Source organism: Paramacrobiotus metropolitanus, unplaced genomic scaffold, assembly GCF_019649055.1.
Source record: "Paramacrobiotus metropolitanus isolate TYO unplaced genomic scaffold, Prichtersi_v1.0 Parri_scaffold0000072, whole genome shotgun sequence".
Classification (NCBI taxonomy): Eukaryota; Metazoa; Tardigrada; class Eutardigrada; order Parachela; family Macrobiotidae; genus Paramacrobiotus; species Paramacrobiotus metropolitanus.
This window is the reverse complement of record NW_026570292.1, coordinates 592428-607702: the sequence shown is the minus strand read 5'-3', so window position 1 is coordinate 607702 and position 15275 is coordinate 592428. Positions and strand designations below refer to the sequence as shown.

Sequence of the window (15275 nt, the reverse complement as noted above, 5' to 3'; positions counted from 1 at the left end):
AAGCGGATATTAAGCGCTATATATAGATATATATAGATATATATAGATATTAAGATATATATATATATCTTAATATCTATATATATAGATATTAATAGATATTCGCTAATAAATAGATATTAATAGATATATTTAATATTAATAGATATTAATATTAATATAGATATTCGCTATATATATAGATATTAAGAGATATATTATCGGATATTAAGCGCCATAATTTAAAAATCGATTATTTTCCCGGTATCAAATTTGTATCACCGACCACGGCTCAAAACTTTATTATCATAATGACCGTAAACTACCGCATTCACACTGACAGAGCCGGAAAAGCACTAAAATTATCACGTTTAAAACTGTTTAAAATTCTGATAAAATATCACACCAGAAACCGGAAAGGCAATAAATACTTCTATAAAAACTTTGGCAGTACAGCCTCTTATCACAAACTGAAAGAACGGGTTTTTGTGCAACTTGAATATCAACGATTAAGAAAATTAAGAACCACCACAAACCGCAGGGAAGATTGCATACGAGAAAAACCGCCATGATTTTCTGTGAAATTACACCGGTGTTTTCACTTTTTGACCGCTTTGCACTCCTGGACGACGGTGTTAGTAATGCGGAGATCCAGAAAGTCCAGACGGTATTCTTTTCCGGCACAGCTGACAATGTGTTGACCAGCGCGCAGAGCACCGTAAGTAGCCGGCACGTAAACACCATCAATGCGCGCATAAATCGGTAAGCCGTATCGCAGAATATCCTTGGCCCGAACGGCCTGCAGCGGCTGTAACAAATTAATTCCTTTCTCGGTGCAAAACGTATAATCCGTATACACATAATTCTCTCCTTCGACAGTTCCGGCACACCAGTAACCGTTGGCCATCCGGACAAAGACCTTTTCGGCACCGTCAAACCGCATACATCCGATCTTATGATGTACATAGCGCCGCGGAGTGGTGCGAAAGGGCAGGATCGGCTGGTTGGCGGTGGGCGTGGAATCCGTCTTAGCCAAGTGTTTGTACAGGTAGATGTCACGCAGTTCCTCCGCTCCCAGGAGACCGCTCTGGACCGGTCCCTCCGCCAACTGGGCATCCGTCATGCAAGGGAACCGCACCTAGGGTGGAAGTTCAAACGTTTCAGACTTTCAGCCATTTTCCAAGCGGATACAAAAATAAATTTCATTTGAAATGAAATAAATAAAATCAACCTAAAGCAGAAATTATTTTACGAGTTTTCGATAACTATTTTTTGTATATAAATTTTTTAAAATATAAAGTTACAGTTTAACAACATAACTATTACTTTTCTTTATTTTAAACTTGTACAAGCAAATGCCATTTACACTTAAACTCAAATATCGAATAGCTAGAACAAGTAAAACAACTCTTCAAGCTCTTTGAACAACCAACAGTTCCGAGGACAGAAGCGGCATTTCCACGCTGAATTTCAACACTAATACGCTGCCACAAAAATCGGTAGCGCGCACTTCTCCTGTTTGATCTTTATGCGTCGGCCAACTTCATTTATGAACTGACGGGTACTGGCGCCGCAACTTCCCATAGTCTCCAAGGACACCGGTTGGAAAAATAACGATCAGTCAATTCCTCGTAATTGCGCCTCTTTCGTTCTTCCGCGTCTTCTGCTGCCGAACCCGCTGTTTCTGATGAGCCGGCGATGTACGATATAGCAAATGTGTCACACCGTCACATCCCAAATCAAAGGAAGACCGTTCTTCCAAGGGAAAAGAGACAAACCGTCTGGGCGCTTCCCATTTGACCTGCACAGTCCAGGAGGCTCCAAAATAGTCGGGACTTTGCCGATCCAAGCTGCGCTGAATAAGGCTGTTCAGGCTTGCGTGACGCCTGAATCTCCTGACTTTTTTAAACATGACAAACCATGCAAACCTTGGGCGTCAACTGTTTCACCGCATCGACACTTGTGCTGCTTACAAATCGGAGCTCCCATACGTAAAGCGACTGCGACTCGTAGTCCAGTATCGTCTAAAAGCGTGCCAAGGCTAGCAACAGGCAAAGCCAACAACCAGGCACTGGCATCCTTAGTGGAGACAGCCAACAAGCGAGCAGATGCGATAACGTCGGCGTTCTCCTCAAGGCTTCCAGTTTCCTGATAGTCAACATGTCTGACCACAAGCGTTGATTGCTTCGATCCCTATCGCCGGGGCGGATTTTCTTGTTAATTCTTCCCACTGATGTTCTACGTCAAGTCGGTCATCAGGGCAGTCATCGGGCACAATGCTATTAACTAGCTCGTCAGTGGCATAAAGTGAAGAAAGGTATGCTGGTGTTGAAATTTCTTCCGCTTTCGGTAAGCTAAGCCCTCTGATTTGACCGGCAGAGAAGCTTGCGCGTACGTAGCATCATCCATTTTGACATTTGTAATTTCTTCAGCCTTGACTTAATCACAGCGTCAAACTCTCTTAGCTTCTCTGAGTATTTGTAGCAAGGCGCTGACCTGAGACATATACTATTGAGTACTGATGCGCCGGCTAGGATTCCGTCAGTCTTTTATTTGGCTGATTTCTCAGTCAAGAGAGACAAGCAGAGCTGAATGCGGCATTGGTCAGATTAATATACGCTCATAACAGGCAAGCTTCCGGGTCACCTCCTTCCGTCCCGTCGTCCAAGTACCAAACGTTCAGGTCTGCGCGGAGGCTTCTAGTTAGTTTGTTAGAGCCCAGGCAAAACAGTAATGGACCGAGGGGATCTCCTTGCTGAACACCGTTGGCAGACAGTATCGTCGTGTCGCCACAGAACAACGTAGAACTTTCTTTGTAACTCTGTGAAATGAAATGGTAATATTGCGGAATCCTTTCCGCCGCTTCCTTTAAAACTACATCCCGGCGTATAGTATTGAAAGCATTGCGGAAATCCAACTTCAAAATCACAGTGGGGCTGGCTGGGTGCGCTCTAAGGAATTTCCGAGTAACATGTACAGCTGCTTCTGCTCCACCCCGTGTTCCGTATCCCAACTGAACTGGCCGAAAGAACCCACCTAACTCGGACTGAACGCGTTTACTAATCACCTTCCCGCACAGGCGTCGTATGGTACAACCGATTGCTATGGGCCGTATTCCACCCGACTTCTTGTTCAAAGGAATAAGCGTGGCGCCAAATAGAACAGTTCGTACACTTTCAGGGATCGATTCAAAAATAATGTGGTTGACGAGTTTCGTAAGTGCAGCCAACAGCATTTCACCACACTCTCCAGGCACTTTAACCAGCTCCTTCAAGTGCTGAGCTCTCAGTCCGTCCGGACCAGCGGCAGAGCCCGCGGGAAACGATTTCAATGCAGCGTGTACTTCCTCCGTTGTGAATTCTTGGGGGTTGCCAGCGGGAGGTGGCGAAGGGAAATTCAGGTCTGCAGGAGCTGCTGGATGTTTGTCTTTCAGTGATTGTAGAACTTCGCCCGACATGGCTGCAACAGACTCATCTGAAGTTAACAATTTTACTGCACCACTGATATCCCCGTCTTGTAACTTGGCGTTGACTGCTTTTCTCAATGCTTCGTCCCCGGATCGCTTCTTTCTCGATTTCCTCGCTTTGGTAGGCAGTGTAGTACCCTGTAAGTTGGCTTTTACGGACGCAGCTAAAGTGGGACCGCGGCCAGAATTAGACGGAGGAGCGTGCAAATTGTCCAATGCAAAAAGCATCAGGGCTGCCCACGAATTCTCATCGTTCTTTTCCACGCAGTCCGTAATTACTTTACGTAGAACTTCGGCACACGCTCGTCTTGCTCCTGTAGGCACATGGCGGAGAACAGCGTGGGCTTTCCTTGACTCGATTATACGATCTTGAAGACTTCGTTTCTCTGCAGCATGAGCCTGGTTAAGGGGTTCTTCAGGTCTCTGGCGTAGAGCTTGCGCCTGGGCCTTCTTGCAGACGTTTGAATCCCGATGCGCTGTAAGACCGTGAGCTGATTTCAGGATCTTATTGCACAGGTCGCACTTGAAACTCATGGTGAACAATATCCTACAAACAACTTCCAAAGCCAAAAAGAGAACTGACAAACCCGAGTGAGAACGCAATAGCAGGCAACGACATACCCAGTTTACCGAGAGCCATCGCAATGGACTCAACGGTAAATAACAGCAAAAGCACGCGTTCTCCCCGAAAAAGATCCAGAGCAGCTTTTTTAAAAACACCAAAGATCCAGAGCAGCTTTTTTAAAAAGCTGATCCTTATTGTTAATCAAAATATTTTATATGATGATGTCGTATAACTATTACTTATATGTCTCTGTAAAAACATGATTTTACAGTTTTTTTAAAAAATTATAAGTAAAAAACTACAATTAAAAAGCAAAACGTAGCGCGATTACCGGATTACGTTTCGGCACGCAAAAAGTGAAATAAAAACCGTTAATTTCCACATTTGTCAACTGTGTTTCGTCAATTCTTATTCCATGATGTTTTTCGCTTAAAATAACTTAATCAGAAGTATTTCATTATATTAAAAATCAATTTTTCCCTCAAAGACCTTGTTAATGTAAGAAAGCCAGTTTGATCTTGAGTTAGGTAACTGTTAACGTATAAAATTCAAAATCCTGATAACAAAATATTATCAACCGTAATTTCACCTGGAACAAAGCATAACCGAGCACCCGACGCAGATTAGCCGCGGACGGGGACAGTCCAGCTCGACCACATGCCGCCGACGCCCACATGTCGACGGCCAGATAGATAACATGTTCCTCAGCATCCAGTGAGTCACGCTGCACAATTGTCTCCAGTGTTTTGCGACGGATGGTCGAGAAGTGCTCACCATACAACACACCGATGCCCGCCCAGTCTACGATACGCAAACATTCCTCCACAATAACGTCACAATCGGGAGTCAGATGCAGCGCACCATCCAACAACGTCAAGCAATTATCCCAATCCAACTTCTCCAGGACAAACTGGGTGCAGTGATCGGCCAGCCAAGGTAAATCGTATTTTTCCGCGGCGTACAGGGTCTGCAGGACATTCTCGGGCGTCAGATTCTCCATGGTCTCCGTATAGAGAAAATCCAGCAGGTTGGAGAATGCGTCCGGAGAAATGTCGGGGATTTCTATGGCCTTGGTCTGATTTTCAGTGAAATTCCCGTTGAACATCGCATGGAACACATCGCTGCTCAAACTCAGCAGCAGTTTGTGAGCGCGGAGCAGTTTAACCAGACCATGATCACGTCCCACGGAAAATGCCACATCTGTCAGCTCCCCGTTCTCCAGTGCGTTCTTCCAGCGATTAGTCATCCGGAATATAGTGCCGCGACGCTCTGAACTGATGAAAGATTTTGTACGCGACATGGCTCCAGGACGCGTGCTCACCACAGGCAATAATGCAAAAGCAAAAGCACTGGCCAAAACTTGGCAGATAGGATCTCCGAATTTGCAAGCCCCGTTCAGATGAAGATCAAGGAGTTAAGAATCTTGCAGCCAAAATTCAAAATCTAAGTCGCAGGAATGGAGATTTAGTGGAGAACTACACGTCAAAACCTAAAAAATGTGAAACCAGGAAATACATTTCACAATAATCTGCACCAAATCCACTCGGCGGCGCCCTGTAGATTACGGCTCGCCTCGCTGCAATTAATAATCAGCTGATATGGGCTGATAGACGGCGCCTGCGGGGGGTTGCGCTAAACGATGGTGCCACACTTGCTCGTGGTATAGCGAGACGAGCGTAAACTTGGCAAGCCGCAACCCAGTCCACTGTTCAGACTCAAGAACCTCTTACTTGTTAGAAGTTCGTGAAGTTTTCATTTTTCGTTTTTATCCCTTTTGTCAGTTTTGTGCTGTAACTGCTGTTGTGTTGTTTTGGACGTTAGAAGCTTTTTGCCACTTACACTGAATCACAAAGTACCATATTCGATGACAATATTTGTGCCTTATTGATGTACTGGTTTGGAAAATGACTGATTCCATGGAAGATGTCGATAATCTGTTTGGCGACACGAAAATCCATCCGGAGATCGTGCGGGCCGTCGCGGAATTCGGATTTCATTCTCTGACTCCCGTTCAAGTAAAAACCATCGATCCTAGGCATTCCTAGCATGCGCAGATTAATCTAATATAAGATAACTGTTTATTAATTTATTTGTTCGCAAAAGCCGTCGCCACAGATCTTGCACGCTTTTTCTCGGTTTTCAGTTTTGATTTTTATTATTATTTTTTTCCAGTTTTCTAAAAATTCTTAGAAATATCAAAATGCCCAAAATTTTTTTTCGAATTCGGAATAAATTCATCATATTCACAATAAACGTTAATTTTGAAATTAATTTAATAAATAAATTAATTCGTAATACGGTAATCAATTTATAAATTTGCAGTAAATTCTTCCTAATTTGCAATAACAATTCGGAAAAAATTAAATTTTTATTTTTTCGAATTTTTGTAATTTTATTGCGCCTTCAGCTTGTGAATTTGCAGGCGGCCACCATCCCGCAGTTCCTCAACCACAAAGACGTGATCGTCGAAGCCGTAACCGGGAGCGGGAAGACCCTGGCCTTCCTCATCCCCTGCCTGGAGATCCTGCTCCGCCGACCGGAGCCCTGGCGTCCCCACGACATTGGCGCCCTCATCCTCAGTCCCACTCGCGAACTAGCCCTGCAGATCCACGCTGTCCTGGAGCGCCTGCTGAAACACACCACCCTCCGGGGAATCGCCTGGATCGGCGGTCGTCCCACCGCCAAGGACGTGGCCGACTGGGACGCCCAGGGGGGCAACGTCGTGGTGGCCACCCCCGGGCGCATGGTGGACATGCTGGAGGGCGGTGTGGGGCGGGGGCGGTGGGAGGTGCGGCAGGCGGTGAAGAGTGTGGAGGTGGTGGTGCTGGATGAGGCTGATCGCCTGCTGGAGATGGGGTTTGAAGTCGCCGTGGGGGAGATCTTGGGGCGGCTGCCCAAACAGCGCCGGACCGGGATGTTCAGTGCGACGCAGACCACGCAGCTGAAACAGCTCATTCGGGCAGGTGCGGTTATTTTGCAGTTTAAAATTTAATTGCAGGCTTTTTGCGATTTATTTTTTATCCCATTAATTTTACATCGGGGGGTGTTTTTAGCGGCCCGGTCTATGAGTTCCCAAATTAAAAATAGCTTCGCTTGGCCGCATGATGCTTGCATATTGTTCTTACTATGATGTTCTTTGGACAGTGCTTAATATTTTCGGATTTTTTATATTCCTAACAACTTTTCTTCGTTTGTTTTCCTGTTCGACTCAGCTATGAGTATTGAGTAGTGCTGGCTGTCAAGGTCTGCCAGAAATGTGCTACTTAGCTGCCGTGTGATTGTAGTGTAGTGGTTTGAGAGTATCCGCTGCCGTTGGCACCCTCCCACTGAATGGTTTCATTGCTGAAGCGGCTTCAGATTGGATGTGTTGTTGATGGTGTTGATTCTTTTTTCATTAAATGCTGAATCTCACGAGTTTTTGACACATTATGATAAGTAGATGCTGTTTGCGCCACATTGGGAATTTGTTTTGTGGTTCAAGGAATGCGGAATCCGGTGGCGATCAAAGTGGAAGAGAAGCTGAATCTCCGCACGCCAACTGGCCTGACTTCCTTCTACACGATCCAGTCGCCGCAGACCAAACTCGACCACCTCCTGGCGTTTCTCCGCGCTCATCGCCGCCAGAAACACCTGCTGTTCTTCGCCACCTGTGACTGCGTTAATTACTTTACGCTGTATCTGCAACATGTCTTCCACAAGAAAAAGGCTAACGTCACCGCTTTTCCCATCATGTCTCTTCACCGGAAACTCAAACACAAACGTCAAGCGATTTTTCAGGTATTTTCGGACAATTAAGCAATCGCAAAAGAATCGGGAATGTTACAAAAAAATTTTGGCAAAGTTTTGGTGAAAATTAATTTTTTGTAATGGCGAAATTTTGTTGATCAAAGACTAAAATTTCATTCAAGCTGTTGAAACTTGAATAAATAAGAAACCTAAGAATATTTTTGTCCCTGTTTTGTATCAGTTCCTTGAATTCTGCCCCATTCAAATAATCCTTGAATAACAAGTGAGTGATTTTACGTAATTTGTGTGGTGGATAAATTAACTTCAATAAAACAGTGCAAATGTAAATAAAAATCATAATGTAAATAAAATAGCTCATGTAAATAATTTAGTGTTAACGTTGAACAGTGTGGAATAATGACTGGTTTTACATTTGTTTGTAATCTGACGTAATCCAGCGATGATAGATTTGACTCGAGTGAATTTCTGCCGTTTATTGGCATATTTAATTGCTGGTTTTGGTAGGAATTTTCCAATGTTTCCGCCGGTATTCTCGTCTGTACGGACGTAGTGGCGCGCGGCATCGACTGGCCGGACATCGACTGGGTCATCCAGTTCGATGTGCCGAAATCGGCGGCCGTCTACGTGCACCGCTGCGGACGAACGGCGCGCATGGGCGGACGCGAAGGCCAGTCGCTCCTCTATCTCCTGCCCAATGAAGAGCCGTACGTGGAGTTTGTCCAGAGGAATCAGCGGGTGTCGCTTCTACCCTTACCAGAATCTGTCTCCCCATCCAGTGCTGGTACGGTACGGTTACACACTGAGAACTTAAGAAATATCTGTTAATGTCAGTTGAAATAAGTAATAATGAAAATAATTCTGTTACTGTCAGTTGTAATAAATATTAAATAATAATGAAAATAATTGTAATTTGTAACTGCTAACAGTTAAAAAAAAATTGTTTTTTGGCGTGAATAATTTTCCATGTCGTTCAGAAGTGCTTACGTGCAGTTTCTGAATACCCTTAAGATTTTTTTCGATTGTAAAATTTGCGAGTTATTTCCGACGGTACACGAAAAATTCTTTTGAAAGTTTAAAAAGGAATTAAAGTGGAAAAAAACAAATTAACATCGGAATTGAAAGGAATTATTGAGTTTAATTGTTGCTGAATTCGGCAGACACTTCTCCGGTCAAGTCCAGCGATAAACTGAAACGCCTGACCGCCACCGACCGTGACATGCACGACAAATCCATCCGCGCCTTCGTCTCCTACATCCGGGCGTACGGCCAGCACGAATGCTCGGTGATCTGCCGGGTGAAAGAACTGGATCTCTGCGGTCTGGCCGACGCCTTCGGATTACTGCGGCTGCCGCGCATGCCGGAATTACGCGAGGTGGACACCGGGCAGTTTACGGAGAGCGCGGTGGACATCGAGAAGATCCCGTATAAAGATAAACACCGCGAAAAACAGCGGCAGGAGAAGAAGGAACGGGGAGATGGTGGCCGGGAGGGAAAAATGCGGAAGATGAAAACCGAAGCGTTCTCCTTGGCTAAGGCGAAGAAATTGGCGTCTAAAGAGAGGAAATTGGTCAAGAAAATTCAGCGCAAAAAGAAGGGCGCGGGGGATGATGCGGATGATGGGGATCTGGAGGAGTTGGCCAGGGATTTGAGGCTGATTAAGAAAGAACGTCTGAAAAAGGTGAGTATAGTTATTTAAGTATTCATGTTTAGCTTTTCCTGGTATTGGTTGTCTTGCCGTACAGCGGCAGATTTTTTTACGAATTATTTAAAGTTCGGAGCGAGTTTTTCTTGCACCACATTTTCTATCAGGAAACGGTAAATGTGATCTTTTTTAGCCGTAAATATTATTTAATCGCATATAATGAATGACTAATTAAATCTTAATTGCTTTTTATAACGCGCTTACGGTTGGAATTTTTTGCAGATATCGCGGGATGCGTTTAACAAGCAGTTTGCCGCGGACAGTGATAGCGACGACTCCGATGAAACATCCGAGTGATGCAGTAAAATCAGTGTTCACCGTATCGGAATGATACCAGCAATACTATGGGTGGTCAAAATCTTCTGTGTAATCGATGCGTGTCGGGTAAAGGCCAGAACAAGTAAAAACAACCCGATGAATCAGCCAAAAACTGTCAACAAATGATAAGACGAGTATGTTTACGTGCCAGGAAGGAAACTGACCACCGAAGTGGAAACAAAACAGTTACGTTTAAAGCCAAATGCGGCGCCACGCGAGCTAGCCTGCATCATGCGCCGGCATAAGCAAGACTTCGCTGCGCCAGCCATAATGCAGGTGTTCTTTATCTGCGAGGAGTTCAAAAATTAATTACACGTGTATAAACTAAACTAGTGACAGTAACTGTTGTGATTTCTGCAATGGCCCCACCATCTAAACGACAAGAATTTCTTAATCTATGCGACAAAAGGATTATCAGTTTAAAAATCGAAGATTTAATCACTGATGAATGGGAGCAAGCCTTTTAAAAAGCGATTCATACAGCACCAGTGATAGCGATTCTGATATTGCGCTTGAATCCGAAGACGATGATGTTGAGCTCATGTTGAAATTTAAAGTGTGTCTTCAGAGCCGTTGGTATTTAAGCCGACAAAAATTTCCTAAAAGCAGGTTTTTGGAACACGTTTTACCGGCTTTAGACGATGACAGTTTGCACCAGGAACTGCGAATGTCCAGAGATGCTTTTTTGAAAACTGCATCTTTAATCGAAAGTCACCCCATATTTAATACCGTATCCGACAACCCACAAGCCGGTCCGCAAGAGCAACTCGTTGTCGCTTTGCACCGTTTCGACACTTTTGGGAATGCTGCCTCCAAAGCTGGTATGGCACGGTGTGGGTATGGTGTCAAGGAAATTTGGAATTAGCGCCGGGACAGCTTTACTGTACACCCGACGTGTTATATGTGATCTATTATAATATACTGGTAATTCCGTAATTAATTAAACAAGCGACATATTAGTCCATAACATATAAAATTATACTAATCCGGTGTACACAGTTGTTGCAAAACGTTTAAAGCAAAGAGTTCTGCTGGCTGACATAAGTGTGTAAGTCTGGGTAAGTAGTGGTTGCGCTTCGATATCGAAGCGCAACGCTTACATGAAAGAGTATAAGTTGATAACCCATCCCAAAATTCTTGTTTACGAATGAGCACGTTTGCTTGTTTACGCGCCGTTGACTCACGCTTTTTACCCAACTGCCGCGCAAACTGCCGCGTAAAGAATACACAGAGATTTTGACCACCCATAATATTTCTGTTACAACGGGTGCACGTTTGGATGATGAAGATATTTTTTTCGAACTGCGTTTCATGATAATTTGTTACCGTGTTGCAGAGTATTGTTGCTTGCCAGCTGAATTAGCTGCCATGCACCGGCAACGATGTCTTGTTAATTAAAAAAATCAAGAAACTTGCAATAATAAATTGTGGATTGTGGAATACTGAACAGGCTTGTGCAATAGGCTACCGCTGATGGGTGGCAGCCAAGGCCATAATAAATTTTACAATATTGACGATCCTACATAATTAATTTTATTTTCTAGGTGATGAATTTCCTAATTTTTCCCTTCTCCATCGTAGTTTTTGTAGGATCGCGTAAACTATGAAATTTTATAAAATGATATAGCTCAGGTTTATTTTGCATTTCGCCGCGCAACCTCATACCATCATAGTGGAAAACAGGAAGTACTACTCCAGCGCTTTTATCGCAATGAGCGAACACAGCACAAGAATCAGTCCGTCCATTGTGCAACGCGTGCACGAGCTGCGAATGCAGGGAAAAACGTACTACGAAATCGGATTGGAATTCGACCGTACCAAGGCCTGGGTGCATCACGTGATGAAAAAGTTCCACCCCGACGGCACATCCAAGAACACGAAACCCCGGAAACAGCTAAAGCGCCGCACCACCGCCGCCCAGGATCGCAAGATCCTCATGCTCAACGCGCAGGACCACACGTACGCGGAGATTGTCGAGATTCTGCAGAATGAGCCCGAGCCGGTGCTGGTGGGGAAGGGAACTATTGCCAAGCGCGTACAGGAAGCAAGACGTACTAGTACCAGAACGGACGGTGTGGTGCAGGATAGGGAGAAGCGGACGGGCAAGGTACCCCCGCAGACCGATGCGCAGTCAGCACGGTCGGAAGTCGCTGCGTTGAAGGAGGAAGTTTCCCGCCTGCAGGGGCAGCTGCAGTTGCGGGACGTAGAAATCAAACGTCTGCAGGAGGGAGTACGGTCGCGGGACTTGGAGATTATTGTTTTGAAGGAGCAGCTGCGCATGGCGCAGTGTCCGTGTTTGCCTGAGTAATCTCATGCCGTTTGGTATGGTTGTGTACTTGTGTACATATGCTTGTATAAACATTCTCGGCCTTTGGAGGGTATCGGGAATTGTGAAATTAAATGGGATTCGACGACTAGATCAGTGGGAAATGTACTAATATAAATTCATGTGATTTCAAATTGTGCAAGGTGAAAAATAGTGACTGCGATAAAGAAATTGTTAAGAAGTACTTTTTAAAATTAGAATTTTCTTATGGTGGCACAACAACAATTTCAGTTAAAACTTAAAAGTTGAAATTAATTATTTCCTTATTAAAAAATAAAAACTACGCAGTACGACGTGTGCACTCGTACGACTTGAGTAGTTGACGATTTCTTGAAGTCTTCCGTTGTCTGAGACTCTGAGCAGACTTGCGCAGTAGGTTACCGCGTGTGGGTGGCAGCCAAAAGCCACTTCTGCAGTGTTGCGAATTTTGGAAATCTGAATGAACGAAAACGTATTTATTCTAAAAATAAGAAATATTCCTTGATGAATTTACCAATATTTCTAAGCTTTATCCCACATTTCTGCCGCGCAGTCTAATACCGTGATTGAAAATATTAACCAATATCCGAGTGTTGTGTGGTATCGCAATGGCTGTCAGGATCAGTCCTGCCATCGTGCAACGCGTGCACCAACTCAGAAAGCAGGGAACACGTTATTACGACATCGGAATGGAATTTAATCATTCTATGGCCTGGGTGCATAATGTGCTGTACAATTATCACCCGGACGGCAGTCCCAAAAACACCAAACCCCCCAAGCCCCCGAAGCGCAAAACCACCGCCGCCCAGGATCGCAAGATCATCAGTCTCGTGACTCAGGATCGCACGTACGCCGAGATTGCGGAGATTCTGGAAAACGATCCTGAGCCGATGGAGGTGGGAAGGAGCACCATTGCCCGCCGCGTCCGCGAAGCAGGATACCACAATGACGGTATGCAGAACGGCGTTCGCAAGGTTTGCGTGCAGCCAGATGCAAATGCCAGTGAACCACCACAGTCCGAAGTCGCCACGTTGAAGGGGGAAATCGCTCGTTTACAGGAGCAACTGCGATCCAAGGACGCGGAAATCGCTCGCTTGGAGGCGGAGGATGTATCATCTTTGCAGGCTCGCTTACGGTCGAGAGAGTTGGAGATTGTTGTTTTGAAAGAACAGCTGCGAATGGCGCAGTGTCCGTGTCTGCCTGAGTGATGTTTAAGATCTTCAGCATGGGCTATGTTTTCTTGTGTAAAAACGATCTCAGGGATTTGAAAGAATCAGGAATTATGAAATTAATAGCGGTTCGTCAGATCAGGCACAAGTACGATTGAAATAATTTTTATAAAGCTTATTGAATGACAGAAAGGCTTTTGGAAAAGGGTCAGCACGTTAAAAAAGTATTACACACATTCCGAAAGTAAAGATCCACTGTTTCCTTTCCTTCGTTTCCCTATTATTTGAAGTACTAACAGAGACGTAATGTAATTTTTTAGCGACATAAGTTATCGGAAATGTGAATCCTGAGGTCATGCAAAAATTTATTTGAATATCAGTTTTATTGTTAAAAAATAGCCAGCAAATTTGGGAATTCGAAAGTGTGACATACCGCTTACGGGTGGCAGCCAAAGCAACTATTGCAGATACAGCTGATTCTTATTTTTGCGACTCGAATACTTCAACATCTCAATAAACTCGTACTTACTGAAGTTTATATTGCCTTTTGCTGTTTTGCAAGAACCCTTTTGCAAGCACTAGTTGCAATATCACATCACGCTAATGTTACGGTTAATCCAATCGCTTTGATTTTTTTGAATACCAACTGCACCATGCCCAAGACCATTCCTTCCACATTGGCGATGGCCGTGCATCGAGCCCGACAGACCCACAGCTTATCTGCCCTGGCTAAACTGTTTGACATGAGCAAATCCTGGATTATCTATGTTTTGGCCCGATTTGATCCGCACACTGGCCTGCTAAACGATCGCAAACCAGGCGGGAAAAAACCCAGCACAACCCCCGAACAAGACGCCGAGCTCCTGCAGTTTGTGCGAGACCATCATCAGGGCGATTCTATCAGGACCATCGCCGCGGCATGGAACTCGCTGCATCCCGACCGGCCGATGTCGCGGACCAGGATTCATGCGCGCCTGCAAGAAGCCGCTGGCAAATCTGCTCGGGTAAGGCCGTGAGGGTACGAGAGTAGTGTCTTCCACTCATGGTCAGGTGGAGCTTGAATTCATTACTGGTGTTTCGTTCCATTTTTTTTATAAACCGTAGTTTGTATACTGGTCTGGTTAGTTTAATCGCTATTTTGATATTATCCGTTATATCCTATTATTTGGCTTCTGATTATGTGCACATGGTTTACGAAGGCTGAAAAAATTAAGTAAGTCTAAAACACTGATAATTTTACTGCGTTTTTTACGAAGGCTTTCGCGGTGATGGTGATAGAATAATTACTGATGAATAAGCGTGTCTGCCATTACACTACGATGCGTACAGTATATGCATTGGTCCTCGATTCTATGCATTGCGCTTATAAAGAGTTAGTTATAAAGTAAAGACTGTATGTCTTCTTCAGAAGACTTCAAGATGGGTTTGTAATGAAGTAAAGCCTGTATGCCTTTTTTCAGAACTCCGTAGCGTCAACCAAACGCGGAAAAGCAGCTGAACGAAAACCACCGGTCGAAACGAGCATGGCCGCACCGTCGGAATGTCCTCCTCCTGTTCAGATGGCGAGTGATCAGCGTCCTCCCTCCCTCCTTCCCCAAGAAGATGCTGCGACATCGGAGATTCCTGATATCCCCGTGCAGCCACGAGAAGCATGCTGCACGAATACACAATCACTACAGGCGCAATTGGCTGCGTTGATGGAGGAGAACGCGCGTCTGCAGGAGCAGTTACGGTCCAGAGACGTTGCAATCGTCCTCCTGAAAGAGGAACTGCGACGACTGCAGTGCCCGTGTCTGCCGGTGTGATGTTATGCGCTGTTCTTTGTTTAAGCGTGGCTGTGTTCTTGGATAAATGATCTCCGTCTAATTGGTCTTTGAAATAAATGTCCATATTGTGACAAAATAATTTCGATTTGACAGATTGGTCATAACTGCGCCTGTAGTGCGTCTAGTACAGTTGGTTTTATTATTTTTAACTGCAAGTAACTGCCGTAGATTGGATCGAAATTAAATAAGTAAGGTCGA

At 44.7% G+C, this 15275-nt stretch overlaps 3 protein-coding genes across 3 annotated transcripts; 2 read left to right on the top strand and 1 right to left on the bottom strand.

Moving 5' to 3' along the window:
- Positions 1-271: 271 nt before the first annotated feature.
- Positions 272-5513, bottom strand: LOC129594835 (BTB/POZ domain-containing protein 6-B-like). Its single transcript, XM_055491677.1, has 2 exons — positions 4600-5513; positions 272-1117 (listed from the first exon to the last, which is right to left on the bottom strand). The coding sequence occupies exons 1-2, from the start codon at positions 5308-5310 to the stop codon at positions 578-580; spliced, it is 1251 nt and encodes a 416-aa protein (XP_055347652.1). The 5' UTR covers positions 5311-5513; the 3' UTR covers positions 272-577.
- Positions 5514-5751: 238 nt separating this feature from the next.
- On the top strand, positions 5752-10221 carry LOC129594831 (ATP-dependent RNA helicase DDX55-like). Its single transcript, XM_055491662.1, has 6 exons — positions 5752-6025; positions 6433-6973; positions 7492-7787; positions 8262-8538; positions 8915-9435; positions 9682-10221. The coding sequence occupies exons 1-6, from the start codon at positions 5915-5917 to the stop codon at positions 9754-9756; spliced, it is 1821 nt and encodes a 606-aa protein (XP_055347637.1). The 5' UTR covers positions 5752-5914; the 3' UTR covers positions 9757-10221.
- Positions 10222-13790: 3569 nt separating this feature from the next.
- On the top strand, positions 13791-15238 carry LOC129594923 (uncharacterized). The gene is made up of 2 exons (XM_055491788.1): positions 13791-14255; positions 14712-15238. The coding sequence occupies exons 1-2, from the start codon at positions 13905-13907 to the stop codon at positions 15054-15056; spliced, it is 696 nt and encodes a 231-aa protein (XP_055347763.1). The 5' UTR covers positions 13791-13904; the 3' UTR covers positions 15057-15238.
- Positions 15239-15275: the final 37 nt, after the last annotated feature.

Bases quoted from the DNA above. Each gene is read 5' to 3' on its own strand.
- LOC129594831 (XM_055491662.1), top strand. From the start codon at position 5,915: ATGACTGATTCCATGGAAGATGTCGATAATCTGTTTGGCGACACGAAA. The intron at 7,788-8,261 runs GTATTTTCGGAC...TGGTTTTGGTAG, and splicing joins AACGTCAAGCGATTTTTCAG to GAATTTTCCAATGTTTCCGC. The intron at 8,539-8,914 runs GTACGGTACGGT...TGAATTCGGCAG, and splicing joins TGTCTCCCCATCCAGTGCTG to ACACTTCTCCGGTCAAGTCC.
- LOC129594835 (XM_055491677.1), bottom strand. From the start codon at position 5,310: ATGTCGCGTACAAAATCTTTCATCAGTTCAGAGCGTCGCGGCACTATA. The intron at 1,118-4,599 runs GTGAAATTACGG...CTTCCACCCTAG, and splicing joins TCGGTTATGCTTTGTTCCAG to GTGCGGTTCCCTTGCATGAC.
- LOC129594923 (XM_055491788.1), top strand. From the start codon at position 13,905: ATGCCCAAGACCATTCCTTCCACATTGGCGATGGCCGTGCATCGAGCC. The intron at 14,256-14,711 runs GTAAGGCCGTGA...GCCTTTTTTCAG, and splicing joins CCGCTGGCAAATCTGCTCGG to AACTCCGTAGCGTCAACCAA.